The following is a 22,511-nucleotide window of genomic DNA, read 5'->3' as shown; positions in this document are numbered from 1 at the left end:
AGAACGTCTTTGGAAAAAGACTAATCTGGCCAGAAAATTGAGTTAGTGTTGATGTTCTTTATTTGGTCTGCATGAGGATGTAGGACACTTGAATGAGTCACTCATGGATTGAGCACAATTATGCTGACCTGTCCAGTTGGGTTGAGAAGTTCATTTTTGAAGACAGAGTGTCTTGTCAAGCTAGCAAAACCAAACTTTTAATGAGGTATGATGTGTGGCCAAGAAACATACTGTGGTCTTTGAGTGGTGTGACACAGGCTGTCAGCACCTAATTCTAAATTTCTTTTAATGGATGTGCTTTTTAAAATGAAGGTAAGGCAGACAAGTATTGCATATTAGTTGCAGAAAGTCAGAAAACGCAGATATACAACAATAAAGTAAAACTTATTCATAATCTCAACCAAACGGAAGTATGAACCAAAATGTTCAGTTGTTACTTTTCTAGAAGTTTATGATTATTTTTGAAAAATTATATACATACTGTTTTGAAACTTGATTTTTTTCTTGTTAATGGTGTACCATGAACATCTTTTGTTATTAATAAATATAGTATAACATCATTATTATTGGCTGCATAGAATTATCATTGGTTGCATCTCACTTTACTCAACTAATCTTCTAGACATTTGGATCACCTCCAGTTTTTTGCTCTTATTTTTAAAAAAAGCCGTAGTGAACAATTTTAGCTGAACATTTGTATCATCCTTAATTATTTTTATAAGATAAATAACTAGAATTAATAAGTTGTAGGAAGATATTTTGAGACTATATAAATATCCTGTTCTTTATCAAACCCACTAGTTGTAGCATTCATAGAGATTTTCTAACTCCATTGTTCCTGTTATATTTATTAGTTGGCATCCTACTGTAAGGAAGAGCTTCCTTTTCTCCTTTCTTTATCTATTTGTGTCCGTATGGACTCAAGGACTTTTATTTTATTCATTCGGTTTCTTTTTGGGGTGATGAAAATGTTCTAAAATTAGGTTGTATGATAGTTGTACAATGTTGAATATACTGAAAACCATTGAAGTGTATACTTTAAATAGGTGAATTATAATGCTATGTCAATTATATTTCAATAAAGCTGTTGAAATATCAAGAACAACCATTTTGATGTGATGATTGGGAGAAACTTCGTGGTCAATTACTATATTTTCCTGGACACACCCATTTCTATCCGCCAACCCACTCAACCTCTGTCCCCCAAACCCTTGCACAGCTCAGCTCCCGTGGGTTTAAATTTTCACGGTACTCTTTTGAGCTAATGGACATTGCGATACTTGTCTGAAGCCAGTTGGTTCCTGTAACTCAATTTCCAGGTCATAAGAGGACTTTCAGTCATTAAATAATTTGTCTTACTCTCCACCCCACTTGGTTGATGTCAGTGTCCCCATTTCAAGAGGACACTGTGATTCATCATATTGCACACTCCAGTGGAAGGACAGGAAGATTCATGCTAGCTGCTTTGGAAAAGTGCCAAGATGCCAAAAGATGCTGCTTTTGCTTGTTTTCTGCCTGTCATGCTCCCTGGCTTGGCACCAAACAGCAGTATGGAATGTTAGGCAAAGCTGTGAGTAAAGATACATTTGTCCTGGTTCCCACTTGGCTGTTCTAGGATTTGACTGTATTTTTTACCAATTTAATGAGGCAGAATATTGAAACCACTGTTCCAAAAACTCAGACTCCCCCCTCTTCCTCCACACTTTTATCTGAACTTTGAGAATACACATACCAAAGCAGATACCTTCACATGTAGAGTTCACCACATCAGTTATCCACTTCCTGTTGTCAGGAAGTTTATGTTCCTTCGCTCCTCTAAAGAAAGAGGTACTAGTTGATCATCTAATAACTTGAAAATGGCATGTGTTCAGGGACTATCCCACATTTATATGCAACGAAACTATCAAGATGGTATGTGACTACAGAACTACATCCTGCATCTAAAAGGACCTAGAGGCTGATGCAAATAAATGTGAATTCCTTTTTTGTTTTGGCAGCATCCTTACATCCATCGGGTTACCTTTGCCACAGCTAATGAATCCTCAGCCTTGCTAATTAGGATGTTTAATGAAAAAGGAACTTTGAAGGACCTGATCTACAAGGTACTTGTGGTGCAAGTTCATGGACATAAAGAAGTTCTCAAGTCCCTTAAGAACCTGTTATTGATACTTGATCCCTAAGGTTCCAGAAGCTAGGCCCTGAGGATTTTATTTTAATTTTGATTTTATTTTTGTTTTAGGAATAACAGCTACCCAGTTTGGTTAAAGAGCTTTCTTTTCCCCACATGAGGGAAGGTTGAACATTTAATGATTATGTCCATTACAAAGTAGGATGCTCTGTTAGGTCAGTTTTAAAATTTGTATCTTTCACTTAAAAAAGCAATATTAAACTATCTCAATAAAGCTGGAAAAAAAATCTTTTTAAAAAGCAGTACTTGAGAATTCTAAAGGGATACAAGACTTTGGGGTCTGCTAACGCCAAGACCGGGTACATCTTCACTGGACTAGAGAAGGGACGGAACCCAGGTCAGCCTCTTTCTATCAACTGTACAGACTGTTGCACTTTAAAAACCCACATCCTGCAGGCTGGCCTTGTCTGGCGCCCCCAGCCTCTTAGAGTCCTCTCTGTTCTGGGAGGCTGTGTGCAGAATTCCACCCCTCTGCTGCTTTCTTATGTGCTTTTTGTTCCTTTCCAAAGGCAAAACCGAAAGACCCGTTCCTAAAGAAGTACTGCAACCCTAAGAAGATTCAAGGCCTTGAACTCCAGCAGATAAAAACATATGGGCGGCAAATATTAGAGGTAAGAGATATTTAATTTTTGTTTTAAGTTGCGTTGAAATTTTATCCAGCATTACAGTATTCTTTTGGGAAAGTTCTCAGGCAAGATCCAAAATAGTTTAAGTCGTCTGATCACTGATAAACTGATGGCATTCTCATATTTTATCCCAAAATTAATTAATTAAAGCAGTAATTTAGAGCTACAAAATTCCGAAAGCTTAACTATTGGAATTTAGTGTCTGATTTTTGAGAACTGTTCTGTATGGATGCCAACTTTTGTGTTATTTTGGTTGATCTTTATTTTTGTGCCAAGAATTCTTGATTTTGTTATATCACATACATAACCATGTGGCTCCCCACAGAATTGTAACTAGAGCAGTATTCTCCAAGCTTCTTGGATTGTGCAGCCTTATCAGTGAAAACAATTTAAGCATAACCCCCCTAATGTTGCATATGTTTAGCCATTATATACATGTACTACTATTAACATATTCTGTCCATTATAGATTAAGAAAGAATGAGATTGAAGACAAAACAAATTGAAAAGTTGTACTGTTTTCTTCTAGTCCTCAGGGAGTGGTCCTCTGGGCACCCTCTGGTTAGCACTGCTCTAGTTTACTAGGTCTTTGCCGGGCTGTGTCCAGGCATCTCTGTTACTGGGTGAGCCACTGTTTATTAAATGGCCGCTGAAAAGTTTCCTTCTTTTTGTGGGAGACTGTCATTTGTTTCTATTAATAAACAACCAAAAAAGATTCTGAGGAGAGATTGGACTAAAGATGTTTTCAATTCAACCACTTTTCCTGAATAACTGGCCGAAGCACTTTTCTTGAATAACTGGCCAATAGCTTTACTCTCTATGCAGGAGGATCAAGACTTTTCCCTGAAGAAAGCTGGCCTGTCGGGATCAGAAAGTGCTGAAAGTAGAGCCTTTTGGCACCAAAGCTATTAACCCCGAACAGACACAGGCTACTTCTCTATTCTGTGGGAATGGAGGAGCTTGGCGTTGTGTCTCACAGCTGGAAAGCGTTCAGCATCACTCCCTTTTCCAAAGAAATGGATGGAAGTGGCATTTTTCTTTAGGAATCTCCTCAGTGACTTGTTTGGTTTTGTTTCAAAATATATTGACTTAAAAAACAAAATTTAGCTTGTCTTTTGTCTGGATGAGTTGGGGGGAAAATGTAACCTATACATATTTTCTTAATAGGTACTAAAGTTTCTACATGACAAGGGATTCCCTTATGGGCATCTTCATGCCTCCAATGTGATGCTAGATGGGGACACTTGCCGGCTGCTAGACCTTGAGAACTCCTTATTAGGACTTCCTTCCTTCTACCGATCTTATTTCTCACAATTCAGGAAAATCAATGTAAGTGGCTGAAAGTAATGAAACAGCAGGTTCATTTTTAGGTGTAAGTTATCCCCACGGCAGGACCCATGATCTGCCTCTGTAAGAATAGGCACCAAGCAGTGAGAGGTACAGTTAGGATTGGCCAGGCCTATTGGCCCTGCTTCTCCCATAGAGCATTACTGTATCTCCAAGAGGCTAGTTGAAAGGGTGGATGGGACAAGGAGGGGCGTAGAATCACTGACTGGGAAACCATGCAGGGTAGGACCTAGACCTTTGGTCAGAGCAATGCCTTGTGAGCTTTTACAAAAAGCTTTGGAGTTGTATTTTCACTACCAGTTGAGTAAGGTTGCCCCTCGGCCATATTTCTTAGTGGAAGCCTGGGGCAGGAGCATTGGGATTCACAGAGCCAAACTGAAGGATGAACATGCCTCTGCTCTCTTTTCTTCCACAGACATTGGAAAGCGTGGACGTCCACTGCTTTGGCCACTTACTGTATGAAATGACTTATGGGCGACCGCCAGACTCGGTGCCTGTGGACTCCTTCCCTCCGGCACCGTCTATGGCTGTGGGTCAGTATGGGGTATAGAGGGATCTCTGGGCCCTGCAGAGGTGCTCACCCCCTCTCCAGAGTCCAGGAAAGACCCAGAGGAAGTTGCTATGCTCCACAGCCAGAAATTCCCATCCAATTTAAAAGTAGACCAGGTCTGAGTAATTTACTTAAATGCGCTTAACTGAAAATTCACGTGGCTTGTCCCTTTGTCAGGCCATCTGACATCTCAGGGGACATTTTGTAACATGCATTAGAATTTTGGAAGTAGAAGGATATAAAGAGAAGTATGGCTAGACTGAGTCTGATATAGAAGCAGAAGCCAGGAACAGGCAACTTGAAGCCAGTCTTGCAGACTTGGTCAGATGTCAGGAGTCAGACCAGGGCTGGAGTGGGACCTGCAAAGAACAAGAGAGCCATGGGCTGGACACCTGGTAAATAAAAGCCTAACAGGCCCAGAGCGAGGAAGGGCAGACAGGAATGCAGACACTGGCAAATTGCATCCAGGAGCTCTTCCAGCATTACTGAGGGGGCTGAGGAGAGCCAGAGGACAGGTCGGGGGCACCTTAGGAGAGGGATATAGAAACTGATGCAGACTCATCCAGGGACCCTTTCATCCCCTCAGAGCCAGCTCAGAACTCACTGCTAGAGCACAGAGACGGGAGGGCAGGGTAGTGTTGGACCACTATACGTTCGAGGTGTGCAAGTCAATCCTCCACCAAGTGTTAGTTTTGTGTCAAAAGAGTGGTTCAAGAGAACAGGTCCTGAGTCTACTTTGTGTTGAGTTTGAATAGCTGAAACTGAACAGTGACCTGTGAGTAGAAAAATCTGGCTGCTTTTGTTTATATCATCCAGGGTGTTGGATGATGGGATATCAACAATTGGCATTTTCTGTGCTGGTTTTGATTATCAGCAGGCAAGCAGCAAAATGTCTTTCCAGTTCAGAATTTTACTTCTGTGTAGTGTTTACTTCTCTTTTAAGAGAGCAAACACATTTATGAATGATATCTTGAATTCTTCTTCCAATTATCTTTGAAATATATTTAGCTTTCTGTCAGCATGTGGTTTCTGAACCATTTTTTTGAGTCATCGGTAACATCAATGTTGCCAGCATTCCTCCTCCCCACGTATGCCATCTGTCTGTGCGTGAAGAGTTTTGACACTGTCCTGATCAGCCTGCAGACAGTTGTTGCAAAGTGGTGTCAAACTTTTCATCACCAAGTGGATTTGCCAGCATGTTCTGCGGAACTAAAATGTGTATCTGTTCATTTCAAGTGGCCGTCTTGGAGTCTACGCTGTCTTGTGAAGCCTGTAAAAATGGCATGCCCACCGTCTCCCGGCTCTTACAGATGCCGTAAGTCAATCATATGCCTTGGTTGTAATTATCCTAACTATGTTGAACACCGGAGCACTAACCTAAGTGCCTGTTGTCAGTAAAGACTCAGTTGTGGTCCTTGCAGAGTCAAAGCGACCAGATGGTCTCTTGCAGCATGATATCCTGTCCTTTCCTTGTGACCTCTCTGCTACCTTAGTCTGACTGCTCTCCTTTAACATCACTGTCGTCTTCATGTGTGTCTCTCTCTGTCGATGTTAGCATTGTGTACATGTACAAGAGGGCCTGCTCAAGCTGCTGTCCTTTATGACCTGTTTCAGCACACCCGTTGGCCCACAGCTGAGTCTAGTTCACGAGCCACTGCCCGCAGAGGGTCTGCCATCTAGGAGGAGGGCAGTGTGCTGCTGGCCTCCCATGCACTTGTTTGTGCATTTGCTCACTGGGTAACATTTATTAAACATTTAACATGTACCAGGCGCTGTGCTGGGGGCTTAGGGCTCAGAAGACATTCTCCCTTACACAGGGTTGTGAATAGTTAATCGAGGTGGGGGAAATAGTGCTTTGGGGCCTCTTCTTTAGGTATCTTTTTCTGTCCCTTAGTGGAAAGGCAGCAGAGTGGTTAAAAAGAGTGTGTCTGAGGTTATACAGACGTGGGGTGGACCCAGCTTTACCACTTCTTCCTGAGTGACCTCGGGCAAGTTTCCTAACCTCTGGAAGCTGAGTTTCTTCGTCAGTAAAATGGAGATAATAATAGTTGCCGCCTCAGAGGGTTGTTGGGAGGATTTAATGAGATGGTCCCTGGTACAGTGCCAGGCACTTAAGTGCTTATTAAATATTAGTTATGATTAATATTGATTCAGCTTACATTTTGTGAATATCACGTGACGCGTGATGTGCCCAGTGCTTTGTCTCTACCAGCTCGTTGTAAACAGATGTACTCAGGAAACAATAACATGGGGAAACAAGGCAGGGGACAGCTTGAAGTGCATATAGCCAGAGTTCAGAGGTAGAAGCGGTAACTTAAGGTTCCTTGTGTTTAGAACAGATCTGCTGTAGGTCAGGCGCCGTCCTCGGCCCTGGGGAGGCCGTGATAAACAGAGCAGCCCAAGTCCCTGCCCTGTGGATGTGACATTCTAATGTTTGACTCACACTGGTGCGTCCCTCTCTGAACCAGCCATCATTAGTAACAATGTGAACGTGGAAACATAGATCCAGTTAGGGAAACCACAGTTTTCATACAAACTTTTAGAACGAAATGCATTTGTAATTAGGAAATGGCCTATAATCATGCTGATGTATCTGGGGCTTGTATTTGCAGCCCTCACTCCAAAGCCCTTACATTTTTCTCCCAATCTTCTGGTTCTAAAGGGAATCCAAATGTTTTTTCTTCGCTTAAGTCTTCCTACCTGGTAGGCTTCCGCCTTGAGAAGAGCACTTGGAGGAGTGTGAACTGTGTTCAGTGCTGTCTGGGAGTAAATGGACCCATGGCCTTGACAGGGAGAGTTATGTCTCCAGCTTCGGAGCCGCCCAGGGAGCTCCGGGGAAGAGGAAGAGTTAACCCGGTCATCTCCACTTGTTTGTGAAAAGGGGGACTGTTGAAGGAAAGACTCCCTCAGAGCCGTCAGGGCATTGACCCGACAACCATTTAAATTCCCCACCTGTTTTAGACTTTTAAAACAGTTCAGAATTCCTCACGCTATTGTTTTCAATAACATACTTCTGAAGAGAGAATTTATACACTCTAAAAGCTGCTATTTTTTTTAAGAGCACCAGAAGCACTACTTTTCTTAGAAAATTATTTTTTCATTAGATTCCAATCAGAACAGTTCCTTTCTGCTTGCCTGCATATATTTATTTTTCTGAGCTCTAGAAAAAATTTTGTCCTCCTTTGGGGCAAAAAAAAAAAAGGAAAACCAGTTATTCTCCTTAGAAATATCTACTGCATATATTGTTTGCAATGTAATATAAATAATAATATAAATATAATAATAATTTGCAAAAATAATTTTTTTCAAAGTGTGAATTAAGTTACTGTATAGCATGAGAGGACTGTTGCCCCTTGGTGGGGACATCGCCTCCAATGCATAGCTGACCTAGCCCCCTGGTAACACCTCTGAGATGGTGGGGACTGAGGCATGTCCTGAGTCACACTGGGTGGCCCGTAAACTCCTTTGAGTTTGTTGATAAATGTGAAACGGTGGATTGAGCTGGGGCTGTGGTGGGGACTTTATGAGCTAAGATATCTCATTCTGCTTTGATCCTGTTCTGAGAGAGCACGTGGTTTAAGAAAGATCTTTTTGTTTCTTTTCTTTACAGATTATTCAGTGATGTTTTACTGACCAATTCTGAAAAGCCACAGTTTAAGGTAAAGCAAATCATATCATTTTTTGGCTTGTGACATAAATAAGTTGACTTTGAAAGTTAGTGCTTTTTAAATCAAAAAACAGAAGGTACGGTATTTATAATAGGGAAAGTTTGAAAAGAATCTACATAGCCTACAATTAGGGAATAGTTTAATAATTTATAGGACATCTATTTGATAAAATATTTTTTATCTAGTAAAAATAAAGTTGATAAAGATGTTGTAGTAGCATGGAAAATGATTGTTATTTGGGCTAAGGGGAAAAAAGCAGGATATAAAGTACATAGTGTAAAAAAAAAATACCTATGTTTAGAATACAGACCGGAAGGAAATTCCCTGGGAAGCAGCAGTGTTGTTTGGCGTCCTGGAAAGAGCAGGGGCTCTGCAACCCAAAAAGCCCAGGCTGATGCTTTACTTTGCTTTTGTACTACCAGCCATTTATGTAAGGCAGGGTTTCTCAGCCACAACATTTGACATTTGGGGCCAGATAGTTCTTTGTTGTAGGGGCTGTCCTGTTCATTGTAAGATGTCCAGCAGCATCCCTGGCCTGTACCCACTAGATGTGAGTGGCAGCCCTCTCCACCCCCCACATCGTGGCAGTCAAAAATGCCTCCAGACATTGCCAAATGTCCCCTAGAGAGGAGAGGGGGCAAAATCACCCCATTTGAGAGCCACTGATCTATGGGCAAGTGCTGAATCTTTGGGTCTGCGTTTACTCAGTGTGTAGAATTGGTGAGTAATACCTGTCTGTTGTCATTGGACAACTGAGATAATGTATGTGGAGGCATGGTTCAGGGCCTGGCTCTCCCTAGAGCTCACTGTTGGTGTCATTTTGGGTAGTAGAATGAAGGATAATTCTCTTTCTCTCCATAGTCCAAAAGAACATGTAATACTGATGAAGTAAGAAAGAACATGTAATTATGATGAAATTGAATTTAGAGGCAAAAAGAAAAACAAAAACAAGATGGGGTCAGAAGATTGTATAGGCGAGAGAGACGTTTTCCTCGTCCTGTTTTGCCAGCTAGAGGAGTTCTGACAAAAACAGTTTCTTTGGATCTGAAGTAGGAAAGAAAAACATTTAAATTCGTCTCTTCTTCACTGAAACTCCTCAGGAAATGCCTGCAGCCTTGTAAATAAGTATGTTCTCCCCGAACCCGAGAGTCCAGCCCAGGGAGTATTATCAGACCTGTTCTTCCCCTGAGCCGGAGAGTCTGTGCAGCACAGGCAATGTAGTTTTAAAAACCACTGTCACTTTCTTGTGCATGCATTTTCTTTCTGGAAAGACACTCAAAATCTGGTGACGTTGGTTGCCTCCATGGAGGGGAGCCAGGTGGGAGACTTTTTACTGTGTGTGCATCCTTTTATACCTTTTGAGTTTTGAACCATATGACTGTATTACCTGCTCAAAACTTTTTTAAATTTAAATTTTTAAAGAATAATAGAGTTAAATGATCCAGGTGTCTGTTTTCCAAGCCTGAACTCCTCATGGTTTGCAAAACTAATAAATTAAGAAATGACAGGCTCAGAAGACACCAGGCTTTTGTTAAGAGTATCTTCCAGCAGGAAAAAGCTTTAATCTTGTGAAATTTCTTCACAGAGAAAATCCCTGGGAAGTTATAAAATATTATAATCACTTGAATTTGTATGTGTGTTCCAATAAGCTTTATATATTTTTGATTTTTAATTATGATAAAAAACATAATGTAAAATTTATCCTCTTAACCATTTTTACGTGTACAGTTCAGCAGCGTTACGTATATTCACATTGTTGTGAACAGATCTCTAGAACTTTTTCATCTTGAAAACTGAAACTCTAGACCTGTCAAACGACACCTCCCTGTTTCCCCACCCTCGCCAGCCCTTGGCAAACACAATTCTACTTTCTACTTCCATGATCTTGACTACTCTGGATTTCTCATATAAGTGGAATCATACACTATTTGTCCTTTTGTGACTGGCTTATTTCACTCAGGGTAATGTCCTCAAAGTTCATCCATGTTATAGCATCTGATAGGACTTCCGTCTTTCTTAAGGCTGAATAACCCGTTGTGTGTATATACTACATTTTGTTTATCCGTTCATCTCTTGATGGACATTCGGCCTTCTTCTACTTCTTGGCTGTTGTGAATAATGCTGCAACGAACATGAGGTGTGCTTCGAGATCCTGCTTTCAATTCTTTTGGATCTATACCCAAAAGTTGGATTGCTAGGTCATATGGTAATTCTATTTTAAAATTTTTTTAGGAACTTCCATACCATTTTCCACAGCAGCTGCACTATTTTACATTCTTGCCTCTGGTACACAAGAGTTCCAATTTTTCCACTTTGTTGCCAACACTTCTTACTTTCTGTTTTTTGATAGTAACCATCCTATTGTGTGTAATGTGATATCTCATTATGGTTTTGATTTGCATTTTCTAATGATTAGAGTTGTTGATCATCTTTTCATATGCTTTTTGGCCATTTTTATATCTTCCTTGGAGAAATGTCTATTCTGGTCTTTTACCCATTTCTTTTCCTTTGATTGATTGTTTTTGAGCTTTATTGTGGTATAATTAATTTTTTATAAGTCCATTTTTTAATTTGGTTACTTATGTTTTTGTTGTTGAGTTGTAGGAGATTTTTATATATTCCAGATATTAACCCCTTTATCAGATATATGATTTATTTTTTCCCATTCCATAGGTTGTCTTTTTCACTTTGTTGATTGTTTCCTTTGATATGCAGAACTTTTAAGTTTGGTGTGGTCCCATTTGTCTATTTTAGCTTTTGTTACCTGTGCTTTTAGTGTCCTACCCAAGAAATCATTGCCAAATCCAAAATCATAAACTTTCCCCCATATTTTCTTATAGGACTTTTATAGTTTTAAGTCTTAGGTTTAGATCTTCAATCCAATTCTGAGTTAATTTTTGTATATAATATAGGGTAGGGGTCCAGCTTCATTCTTTTACGTGTAGATATCTAGTTTTCCCAGCACCATTGGTTGAAGAAACTGTCCTTTCTCTTATTATGTGCTTTTGGCACCCTTGTCAAAGATCATGTGCCCTTATACATGAGGGTTTATTTCTAGGCTCTCTGTTCTGTTCCTTTGGTCCAAGTGTTTGTTTTTATGCCAGTATCACACTGTTTTGATTACTGTAGCTTTGTAGTATGTTTTTAATATAATCAGGAAGTGTGTAATAAATAATAAATCAAGAAGTGTGAGGTCTCCAATTTTGATTTTCAAGATGGTTTTGGTGATTCAGGGTCCTTTGAGAATTACTTGAAATATTTGAAACATATATCATCTTTGTTTATGTATTAGTTTTATATGTTCACTGCTAAGAAATGCTAATGAAGTGAGTGTGTTGGGGATACCGGAAGTGGCCAGGATAGGATTCAAGTGGACAGCTTGTAACTGACTTCATTCCAGATGTCCTCCTCCTTGATAACCAGCTGCTCCTTCATTAAAACCAGGACTTGAGAGAATCTCCAGCCATTTTACTCAATAGATTATGTACTTTCACTTCTTTCAGATTCCCACAAAGTTAAAAGAGGCATTGAAAATTGCCAAAGAATGTATAGAAAAGAGACTAATTGAAGAACAGAAACAGGTAGGTTGCTAATTGTTCCTCATTGACCTTTGATCTCTCATTGTCTGCATCCTCTGCCGTGGTATTCATAGTAATTTACTTTTAATTGATTGTTCATTCCATAAACGTTTCTTGCATACTTGCTGTGTACCAGGCTTCAGGCTGAGTGCCTTGAGACAGCTGAATACCTCACAGTCCTGCCCTCAAGGAGCTCAGCCTGGGGGGAAACAAACATGTCCACAAAGGGCATGATCCCCTATGGTCAGGGCAGGCTAGGTGGAGGAGGGCACGCATGGTCCATGCTCTAAAGATGCCGGGGATCACGCTCATCTCCTGTAAAAGAGAGACAGGCAGGAAGGAACTGGGGGAAGCGAGAAAGGTCTTTATCCTCTGGCATAGTCTTCTGCCAGACATCCAGACTCGCGCCTGGAGGCAGACGGGCTGAGCAAGGAAAGATTTTTCATCCAAATAATCTGATTTGGCAAAATATGTTAGAGATTTTCATTAGTGTAGGATATGCTTACATTTGTGGTGAATTGTGGTCTCTTAAAGATCCACCAGCATCGAAGACTGAGAAGAGCTCAGTCTCACCATGGATCTGAAGAAGAAAGAAAAAAGAGAAAGATTTTAGCTCGAAAGGTAAGCCTTGTGTCTCTGAATTCTCTCTGTGAGTTCTTGACTACATTTGAAGAAAATTCTAGGTTAATGGTGTGCATTTAGTTAATGACAGATTTTGTGCTATATCTCCTTAAAAGCTAAAACTATTTCCAGATGACTGGTTTGTAGCTTCTAAAAAAGAGCCACATAATGTCAGCGGAGAAATGGACCATATAGTTTTCTGGCTTGCTGCGCTGATTATGGCCTAATGTAATTGGAGGAAATGATCGGCCTGAGATAGTAAACTCAGCATTCTTGGTTTTCTTTCCCCCTTTGGTTTTGGCTTGTGACTTCTTCACTGTATTAAGTTATGAGGGCACATATGACCTCGTGTGTAGCTAGTTTAACTGTGTACCTGGAAAATATTTTTATTCTAACTCCCAGCTTCAGTGTGGTTATTCTTTGCTTTTCTCTCTCTCTTTTTTATTTTTAAAGAAGTCAAAACGATCTGCTGTTGAAAATAGCGAAGAGCATTCAGCAAAATACAGCAACTCCAATAATTCAGGTAACTAATTATGGATTATAGTGAGGGCGAGGTCCCAAAGGTCAGGACCAGGAGTCAAGAGTTCTTGGGTTCTGGTGGCCAGATACTGGCCAGAGTGGTAATGAATGTAGAGAACAAAAGAACTGTGTTCCTAATGAAGGATTGAGACCACATTCACAGGTTCACAGGACTCAAGTGCTAGAAGGTTATTGGGTAACCTAGCCTCTTTACTGGTAGCAATACTTGATCAACCACAGAGGAGCATTAGCCATGGAAGAAAAACCAACCCAACTTATGATGCAGGGCCTCGGTAGAGCATACATGACTAAATCCGACCCTCTGCTCTGGTCCTCATGTGGTAGAAGGGTGTGCCCTCCTGCGTGGACTAACGGAAGGACTCGATAGTGTGTGGGGATGGCAAAAAAGCATCATTTCAGAAGGGCCAAGATGGTACAGAGAGCACTGTCCTGAGCTGGCTGTCCTCCTTGCCTCTCCTGGCTGCCCCTTGCCCAGCCCCACTGGCTTTGGGCCTTAATGTCCCCATCTTTGGAAATCGGGGCCAGATTGAGTGATCCTTTGGGGCCTTCCAGTTCTTCTGTCTTATGAATCTGTGAAGTAGAGTTCCACATGGAGAAGGGGAGGTTTCATCCTAACCCAGGCAGCTTTGGCCTAACCCAGGAGGGACAAGAGAAGGGGAGGTTTTTAGGTTGAGGGATAGCTGCATACACTGTCAGGCACTAGTACATACACTGCATACACTGAAGGACCTAGTAGAGAGGGAGAAGCTGACGATGCAAAAGAGAGAGTGATGGGGCAGTGGGGGTTAGAAGACCCACGGGTTAGCATCAAGAGCCCAGCTGCCTATCTCAGCCTAGGACGAAGCCCATCCACCTCTTCCTGGGGGCAGGACACACAAGGGGCAATTGAAGAGGCAGAGGAGTTTAAAAGTGGAAGCGAGGAAACTGGGGGTGTTCACAGCTTATGCCTTCTCAGGTCTTCTCAGTGAAACTAGTGAGGACGTCTGCTGGGGGTATGAGGAGAAAGAGTATACAAGGGGTAGATAAGACCTAAGGGCTAGACTAGTCCCAGCCAGAGAATGCAGGTGGCGTGGGTGGAGATGGAAATTGGGAGAATTGGGATGGGAGAAGATCATAGACTCCAGGAGAGTGAGAATCATGCGGACACCATTGCCTGCAGAGTCAAGCCAGAGAAGGACTCACAGAGCTAGAAGGGAAGAGAAGGAGGGGAGGCCCCAGACCTTGGAGGTCCCAATGAGGACCAAGGCAGTCTCCTTGGGGATGGTGGCTGTGAGAGGAGGAGGGGCTAGAGACTGTTGTGGCCAGCAGGTAATTGCAGAGTTGGAGGTCTGTTTTCTCCATGGTTGATGGGATGGCCATTGTCATCATTAGGCTGAGACTCATATCTCCAGCCAGCATGTCTAACTGTCCAGCGGCTAATTCTTTATAAAGCAGAGAAAGCCTGGGTCTATGTTCTCCGCCTTCCTGAGCCCCTGCCTGCCTGCAAGGCTCTGTGCCAAATGCAGCCAGATGGGATTCCAAGGACTCCAAGACACTGCCATGCCCTCGAGGACTTTAGGAAAGCAAATGGCAGTTGATGGGAATGTACAGATCATCCCCAGACCCCACTGGAATCACAAGTTCAATCTTCTCTGCTTTAGGATCTGTGTTAGCACTACAAAGCAGTATGAAAACAGGATGGGTTGAGTTTTACCTCCTTTTTCAGTAAAACACCTCTCATATTTTATAGAGAGGTGAGAGAATATTGCAAATAGTGGAAAGGTGTTCAGCTGGAGGGAGGTATGGTTTAATTAAGACGTTTCTCCTCGTGCCCAGTGTCCATGCCAGGCCCAACAAGTCCTGTGGGTAGTGCGTGAGGGGATGGTTGGAGGCTTCCCCAGAACAGCTAGTGGCTTCTCAGGGGCTTGATCACAGTCCTCGCTGGAGCTTTGGTTAACCCCTTGATAGGACCTCTGTGTGGGGGAAGGGGATTATGTCAGAACCTCTGTCTGCTCATGGGGCTACGTCCACGTCAGGCCAGGAGGATATGTTCTGGGGATTTCTGAGGAGATGCTAAGAACTTGGAAATATTTGGGGTTTTTTTTGTTGTTGTTTTTTTTTTGGGGGGGCGGTTTTGGTGAAGAAGAGTGGCCGTGAGCTAACATCTATTGCCAATCTTCCTCTTTTTTTTTTCCCCTCCTCATAGCCCCAGTAGACAGTTGTATATCCTACTTATAGGTCATTCTAGTTCTTCTATGTGGAATGCCGCCCCAGCATGGCTTGATAAGCAGTGCATAGATCCGTGCCCAGGATCTGAACCAGTGAACCCTGGGCCGCTGAAGCAGAGCACACAAACCTAACCACTCAGCTACGGGGGTGGCTCCAGGAATATTTGAAATATAACAAGGTTTCTAGCTCCAGAAAAAGCATTCAACATATGGGAATATGCACGTTGTTTTAATGTAAATAAGGGTGTTTACTGAATTTCAGGTAAGAAGGGGCCTGGGAAATCCTCAAAATAGGCTGACCTTACCTAATTGACTGTACTTGCTAATAAAATGGAATGTCTACAGAGAGCATTGCTGGGTGGATGCTGTGGGGAACTCTCACTTCCTTTGGGGAGGCCTCCACTGGACTGCTCTGCACCTCTCTGTTCCCTGTACTGCTGTGGCACTGTCATTTGTCATTCATTACCCAGAGACAGGGGTTGTGTCAGGAAGAGATACTCCAGCCAGTTGCATAGGCCATTGATTGTACAAAGCTGTTTTCAGACCAGGCAGGCTGTGGGGAGCAGTGGGAGGCGATCAACCTCTATTGGCCTGGGGAAGGGAGCATACCCTGCACTGGGGTCGAAGCCTGTGGCCATCTGAACCCTCTGACCCTCCTCACCTTTTACCACCAGGTCCACACACTAAGCCAAATGCAGAGTCTCAGACAATAGTGGGTCCCAGTTTGGGCCAAATTCCAAATGTCTTTCTTTGGTCCACATGAGGGTTTCTCTGTATTTTCTCTTAGCAGGATCCGGGGCCAGCTCACCTCTTACATCTCCATCATCACCAACTCCACCCTCTACAGCAGGTTAGTGATTCAGGCAAAGTAACCTGCCTCCCTTCTTCCCTCCACCAACAGGAAGAGGAGTGGGGCTCATTCTCTTCTTACCTTGGCCTGAGCATTTCAGGGGTTGGGTAGGACCAGCCTTCTCCCAAGAAACCAGTGGGAATGCAAATGAGCAGTGTCATTTGGGAGAGCTGAGGGTCTGGGTTTCCAAACTCAGATTTCATGGGGAACACAGTAGTTGGTTTCAGGGCCACTCTCCACCCTCTGCCTCCAGCTTGCTCTCTCTGCTGGAAAGCCTCGTGCAGGGCTCCTCAGATCAGAACTCATCTCGGTACACGCTTGGCTGAACAACCTGATTGCACTGCTGCCCAGGGGCCCTGTCCTGCCGGGACTCTCTCCTCAGGGAGCCTGGCCATAGTGTCAGTTTTGTCACAGAGCAAAACTGGTTAAATGCCTGGGTCGGGGAGTGAAATAACCACCGAGTTTCTGATTTCCTGATAACTCTTTGTGCTCTTTTGTGCTCGGCAATGCATTTAATCATCTGAATATCTTTCTGTGGCTAGCATTCGTTTTGCCTTTGTGAATTAAATCAGGTAGAGTTTTGTCTGAAAAATTTAAAAAGAATTTATCTCAGGGAGTACTTAGAAAAATAATCCTAATTCTGTGGAGTGGCTTCATAATGCCATGTTTCCTCCTTTCCTTTTTGGACTAATATCTCTGTCCTAATCACTTGCAAGTCCCATAAAAACCACGTTGGGGTACCGTATCTCATTTCACTTCCTAAATAAACCAGATATTCTACATTTCAGAGAAGCTGGTTCTGCCGTTCAGAGCTTGTCAGCTGGGTGTGGAAGAGTTGCTGCAGCTGTCTGAAGGCAGAGTTATTGGCTGGGGTTGATTTATGGGTTGACGGTACCATTTTCATTAAGGCTGAAGGCAGTACCCAGGAGCTGCCGAGAATATTACCCAACTGCTTCCAAATGCTTCTAACTGACCTTCCTAAAGAAATGGCAAGCAGATGTAAGGGGACCAGTTTGAACCACTTCCTTGTGGCTGGCGAGAGTCTCTCCTTGCTGGCTGAGGATGGTTGCTGAGGCTTCCTGCGGAGCGTGCGGGGCCAGGGCCTATTTTGAGTAGCAAAGTGCCTGGCTCATGGGGATGATATTCTTTTCCTGTCTGTGTTGGCAGATTTTACAAGAAAGCTCCCAAATATTGATCAAGACAGAAAATAGACTTCTCTGTCTTTCGTAGAGGTGACCTGTATAGGCTGATCAGAAATTTCTGGACATCCACTGCCCAGATCATATTGAGCCATTTTGTAGAAGATATTAACTTCACACCACTTAGACATACTAAAGGAATTGGAGAGAATTAATGGTGAGCCTCCATAAACCCTCCTTTAACAAGTGAGGTCTGTTTGGTAGTACAGAGCACCTTGCTATGTACATTAGATGTGGTCCTGGGACGTTAATGCAACTTCTCATTTTTAAATGCCTTGGGGAATTCACAATCTATTTGCCTTTTTTTGGGGTGACTCCTCTAATTTGCCTATGTTTTGAATGGGAGCGATCTCATACAGTAGCAGGTGCATGAGATGTGGTGATCTTAGAACGAGAGGAGAAGAAAAAGAGGAATCTTTTGTAATTAGAGTCAATGTTGGAAAAACTTCTCTGGGGTGAGTGGGAGCAGTAGGGGGCATTCCTGTGGATTGGATAATACTTGTCCTGAAGGGGAGTCGTAAGGATTCAGAGAAAAAAACATATGTGAGGCCCCAAGCACAATGCCTGGCAAAGATGAGAGGTTCCCTGAAAATACTTTATTTCCTTTAATGTTTTGTTGGTGGAATTATTGACTCAGCCCCAAAGACTGTGTTCTGACCTCTGCTGGGCATGTATTGTAATGCATCTCATAAAAGTGATAGCGTTTGCCTGTCGACCTGGCATTGCAGGCCCTAAACGGGGCACCCACAGTGAGTTTATTTGTTCAGTTACTCAAGATGCATTTACTGAGAGCTTGCTGTGTGTCAGGCGCTCTGCTTGGCCCTGGGTTACAGAGATGAACAGGCAGACAAGGCCCCAGCTGGCGTGGAGCCGTTTCAGTGCCTGCCAGGACCTCCGAAATGATAGACACAATTCAAGAAAGTGCTTTCCTCAGGATTTGACTGTGGTAATTTTTTCTCCAAATAGTTCCCATTCTTAAATAGAAAATCTCCGCCTGAAGAACTTGTCCACCAATGAGCAACGTCTCAAGCTTCTGTTCTGTGCAAGGCATCAGGGAGCTACAAACAGCTAGTAGCGTCATGTTACTGTATCCTTGGGAAAGGCTCGGTAAATTCTTGTGGGTAGATTTGCTTGGGCTTGCTCTGCCTTCAAGGCTTCTGCTGGGGGAGGGCAAGACTGTCAGCCTAGGGGTGGCAACTTCTGGCTGGTCAGCCCCTGCTTAGACTGGTCCTTCCTTGCAGGACAGGAGGCCGGGCTTCTCACTGGGCTCATCTTTCTTGCTGCCTCTCTGCACACTGCCCATCTTGTTGCTGGAATCACATTTACTCCAATTTATGTCTTTGGGCCAAGTTTATGATTTATCTGGGAACTAAGTCAAGGATAGTGTCTTCCAGCTTTGGGATGAAATGCAGTTTTCTCAGAAAATGAAGGAAAATTCTTCATTTTTAAGAGCTAGTATTAAAAAAGAATTCCTGCTAAAGATAGCTTCTCAAACACAACTCAATCTGTGAGCCCTTGGGAACTACGCCTTGAGACAGGGAACCTAAACTTGAGGGCCACCTCAGGGTTGCTAATTCTGGGACCCTTGACCTTCTTGTGTCCCATTTGTCAGTGAGGATAATAAGAGTGCCTGTCTAGTTGGGTTATTACAAGGATCAGGTGAGTTCCATGCATGCAGGGTTAGAACAGCGCCTGGCACACAGTAAGACCCCGGTACACTGTTAGTTACCGGGAGACCTTGAATGAGTCACTTTCCATGTCTGAGTTTTGGCCACCTCCTCTGTAAAAGGCAAAAGAGTGGGACTTAGAGGAGACCATCTCACCATTCCTTCTAGTCAAGCATATTCTGACTCCATGGTGGACCCTGCCCTTTGGCAGTTTGCTCAGCAGTAGATCAACTTAGGCAATTCAGTTCGACAGCACTGCCTTTCTTCCCGAAAGCGTCAGTTTTAAGCACATTCATGGTAGCTGAGGGTAGCCCTAAGCTCAGTTACTTTTGGGATGGGGCAGAAGTGACAGATGTTTCAAAGTGAAGGGGTCTTACTCTCATGAGCCCTTTCCAGCATTTGTGTGAGGGCTGGGGCCTCTCCCATTTCTGACTGCACCTCTCTGCCAGGGGGCCCCTTCCCAAGGCCCTTACCAAGTGGATGGGAGAAATGTTATTTCCCTAAGTCTGCTGGCGATTCCATCAGGTGGGGCGGGATTCTCTAAAACTCTTTTTTTCAGTGAGAATATTCCTAGCACTTTCTTTTCCGCTAAAGGTTATGTTTCCTGCCTCCAGAAGGTCACTCTTTCAAGAACTTTAAAATTCTTTATCCTGACTTATTTCACGGTAAATGTCACCAACTAGTGTTTACACTCTGTATTTATAGAGCTGAGTGGTTTAGAAGGTCCCAGTCCGCTACATGCAGACACCCCTCCCACCTTCCCTTTGGGAGCAGACAAGCTTGTTGCCTTGCTATTGTATGTGTATGTGTGTATGTGTGTGTTTTTCAAACAGGTTTGCAAAGAGTATTTTGGGAAAGCTAAGAAAGCAGGAGACCCTAAATTCTTCTTGTTACTGTTTTTAATAATCATATTTAACATATTTTGAGCACTTATTTGGTGCTAGGCACCGCTCTACGTGATTTATACTCATTGTTTCGTTTAATCCTCATGGATACCTTCCTATCCAATGATAATGGATTCTATTATAGCTCCATTTGACAAAGAAACTGAGGCTCTGGTGGGGTAAAGGACTCTGACCAAGGTCACACAAGTAGGGGATGCCAGAGCCAGGATTCAAACCCGGTTCTGTCTTTGCTCAGCCAGCCCACTGATTTTGCTTGAGTGCCTGCTCTCCAGTGCACTGCAGGGCTGTGCTGTGAAATACTGCGCTTAGCTGGCATGAAAAGAACCCTGAAAGTAGGGTCAGAAACTCTGAGCTTGGGTCACAGCTCTGATGCTGTCTGCTGTGACCTTGGAAAAGTAATTTCCATTCTTTGAAGCTGTCTTTTAAAAGAATTCCTGGTTTTTATTAGGTTGGTAATGTACACGACAAGGCTTGATAAGCCAGAAAGTACTGTCAGGGATAAGTTACGAATGCCCTGGAAGAGAATTCTAGCCCGTCTTGCTTGCAGTGTATATTTTAAGCAATAATTTTGAAGAGAGAGAGCTGGCAGTTTTTAGAAAACCCAGTCTGTACAGATGACTGGAGAGGGAGGGAAGGTCCTGTCTGGAGAGCTGGAGATGGGCAAATGGCCTTACGTGCACAGAGTGCCCGAGAGCTTGAACAACAGGACAGAAGGTTAAGAATAAGTAAGGCACAAAAAGAGATGAATTTATTTAGAATGTTGGAGTTTCCAGAATTTGTGTAGCCAAATCAAAGTCTGAAAGCTATTCTAGGTTCAAAATCCATATCTCTGGCCATAAGAATTGCCTCTTTTTCTCAAAACCCACTCATGCACAAGTCAGTCACCATCTTTGGGAGGAACAGGTCTGCCCTGCAGTGCTTCTCTGAAGAGTGTGTTGGCTCTCTTCTCTCTTGCCCACTCACATCCCTCTTCCCCCCGCTTCCAAGCCCAAGTGTGTGAGCCTTTTCCTGGAGCCGTCACTGCTGCGGATGGGGTTGGGGCAGGGCAGTGTCCCCAGCATCCTCCCAGAGCCATTACATGCAAGTAGTTGGCCTGCGTGCTGCCCCACGGGGCCTCAGTTCCTGGCCTCTCCCCAGAGGAAGAGATTTTCCGTTGGGCTCTGGGGCAGATCGGTCTGTTGGGAACTCTGGGATTCACTGACGGGGAAAGCATCATGCTTCATGTGTAACCTGAAATCTAGTCAGTTAAAAAGAAGATAGGAAAAACATTTGCCCTGCTTTTTTCTTTTTTTAATGGTTTTAGAGCCTTAAGTAGACTAATGCCGCTCACTGCCCACTTCAGCGTCTAGAGCCCAGCAGCCTTCAGGGGAGGGGCCACATGCCCCACCTTAGACCTGCCCTGTGCCCTTGTTCCTCTCAACTTTACAAAGAAAAGTCTCCACTTTAGACTATAGAGACCTGCTTGGAAAAAAATAGTGAGTTCTCCTTTTTCTCCCCTCTTGATAAACTGTCCTTATTCACTAATAGGGCTGAGTACGCTCCCGGGACCCATTCCACTTTTCCGGAGAGGTAAAACCTTCACAGGTCTTCTGACAGGAGTCTTGTGCTGGTAAATAAATAAAAATAGCACCTAACTGCCTCAGAAAAAAGAAAAAAAAGGAATGTGCAGAGGAAAGCGACTGGTTGCTGTATTAGTATGCTTGCCATGTTCAAAAGGGTCACAATCGTGTTTACAGACCAGTACATTTGTGGTTAAGTGTGTCCTAGTTTGGCAGGGAGAATAATCAATACGTGATTCAGACTAATATTTTACTGTCTCTTAGTATTTGGTTAAATGACACTAAAATCTGAATAATGACGTGTGTCCCTTCTCTCTCTCTCTCTCTCTCTCTCTCTCTCTTTGCTGTTTTCAGTAGAGCATGCACCATTTTGAACGTGAATTTTCGGTAAAGTAAGCTATACTGATTTCTCTACCTTTAAAGATGCTCTGTTTCTGTATGTGAAATAGGACCAGTGTGTCTAGATCACTGAAGTGGTGAACAAATGGGAAAGCAGATTTGAGACAATTTCCTTATCTGAACATTTAAATGAAATACAGCATCTTTAAAAAGCACCAAGTGACTTCATTTACATTCATCTCATTTTCATCATGACCTTCAAAATCTTCATTTTCACTCTGATTTTAGTTTTAAAATACAGCTCTAAAATCCTGCAAATCAACTGCATGGCATTTTGGTATATTTTAATTTTGGAAACCAGGATCTCAAAGTTCTGTTGCTGCAAAAATGTTGGTTCCTTGTTACTTTGATGACGGAGAAAAGGTGTTAGGCAGTTGAGTTCTTGGTTAGAGGGGGACAACTTACCGGCTTTTATAACGGACAATAGGGAAGAACAGGTCTTTTTTTAAGCATCCTTAATAGTTCTTGAGTTGGGACACGAGTGCAGTGTCCTCATCTGTCTGAGGCGAAAGGCAAAGGCAGTTCCCAAGAGCTGGGCTGCCAGCTTCCAGGGGTCATGGCTCTCCATTCCCTCTCGAGGGTAGCTGGTAGGGCTAGTGTTGGTCTG

At 43.1% G+C, this 22,511-nt stretch overlaps 1 protein-coding gene across 12 annotated transcripts in view; it reads left to right on the top strand.

The window, feature by feature from the left end:
- Window positions 1-22,511, top strand: part of PXK (PX domain containing serine/threonine kinase like) — a 68,432-nt gene that overhangs the window by 41,331 nt on the left and 4,590 nt on the right. For 2 of the 12 annotated variants that reach the window (XM_044753936.2, XM_044753928.2), the window contains exons 8-17: window positions 1,998-2,102; window positions 2,698-2,799; window positions 3,982-4,143; window positions 4,577-4,694; window positions 5,948-6,026; window positions 8,322-8,370; window positions 11,883-11,960; window positions 12,492-12,578; window positions 13,032-13,101; window positions 16,116-16,175. In XM_044753936.2, the coding sequence (XP_044609871.1) occupies window positions 1,998-2,102; window positions 2,698-2,799; window positions 3,982-4,143; window positions 4,577-4,694; window positions 5,948-6,026; window positions 8,322-8,370; window positions 11,883-11,960; window positions 12,492-12,578; window positions 13,032-13,101; window positions 16,116-16,175 (910 nt within the window). Of the gene's footprint in view, window positions 1-1,997; window positions 2,103-2,697; window positions 2,800-3,981; window positions 4,144-4,576; window positions 4,695-5,947; window positions 6,027-8,321; window positions 8,371-11,882; window positions 11,961-12,491; window positions 12,579-13,031; window positions 13,102-16,112; window positions 16,176-21,859; window positions 21,898-22,511 lie in introns of all 12 variants that reach the window. The other 10 variants (XM_044753935.2, XM_044753927.2, XM_070492291.1 and 7 more) reach the window with 9 other exon arrangements.

The sequence above is a fragment of the Equus asinus genome, chromosome 21 (genome assembly GCF_041296235.1).
Source record: "Equus asinus isolate D_3611 breed Donkey chromosome 21, EquAss-T2T_v2, whole genome shotgun sequence".
In the NCBI taxonomy this organism is placed as follows: domain Eukaryota; kingdom Metazoa; phylum Chordata; class Mammalia; order Perissodactyla; family Equidae; genus Equus; species Equus asinus.
Note: the sequence above shows the minus strand (reverse complement) of the source record. Positions and strands in the feature narration are given on the sequence as shown.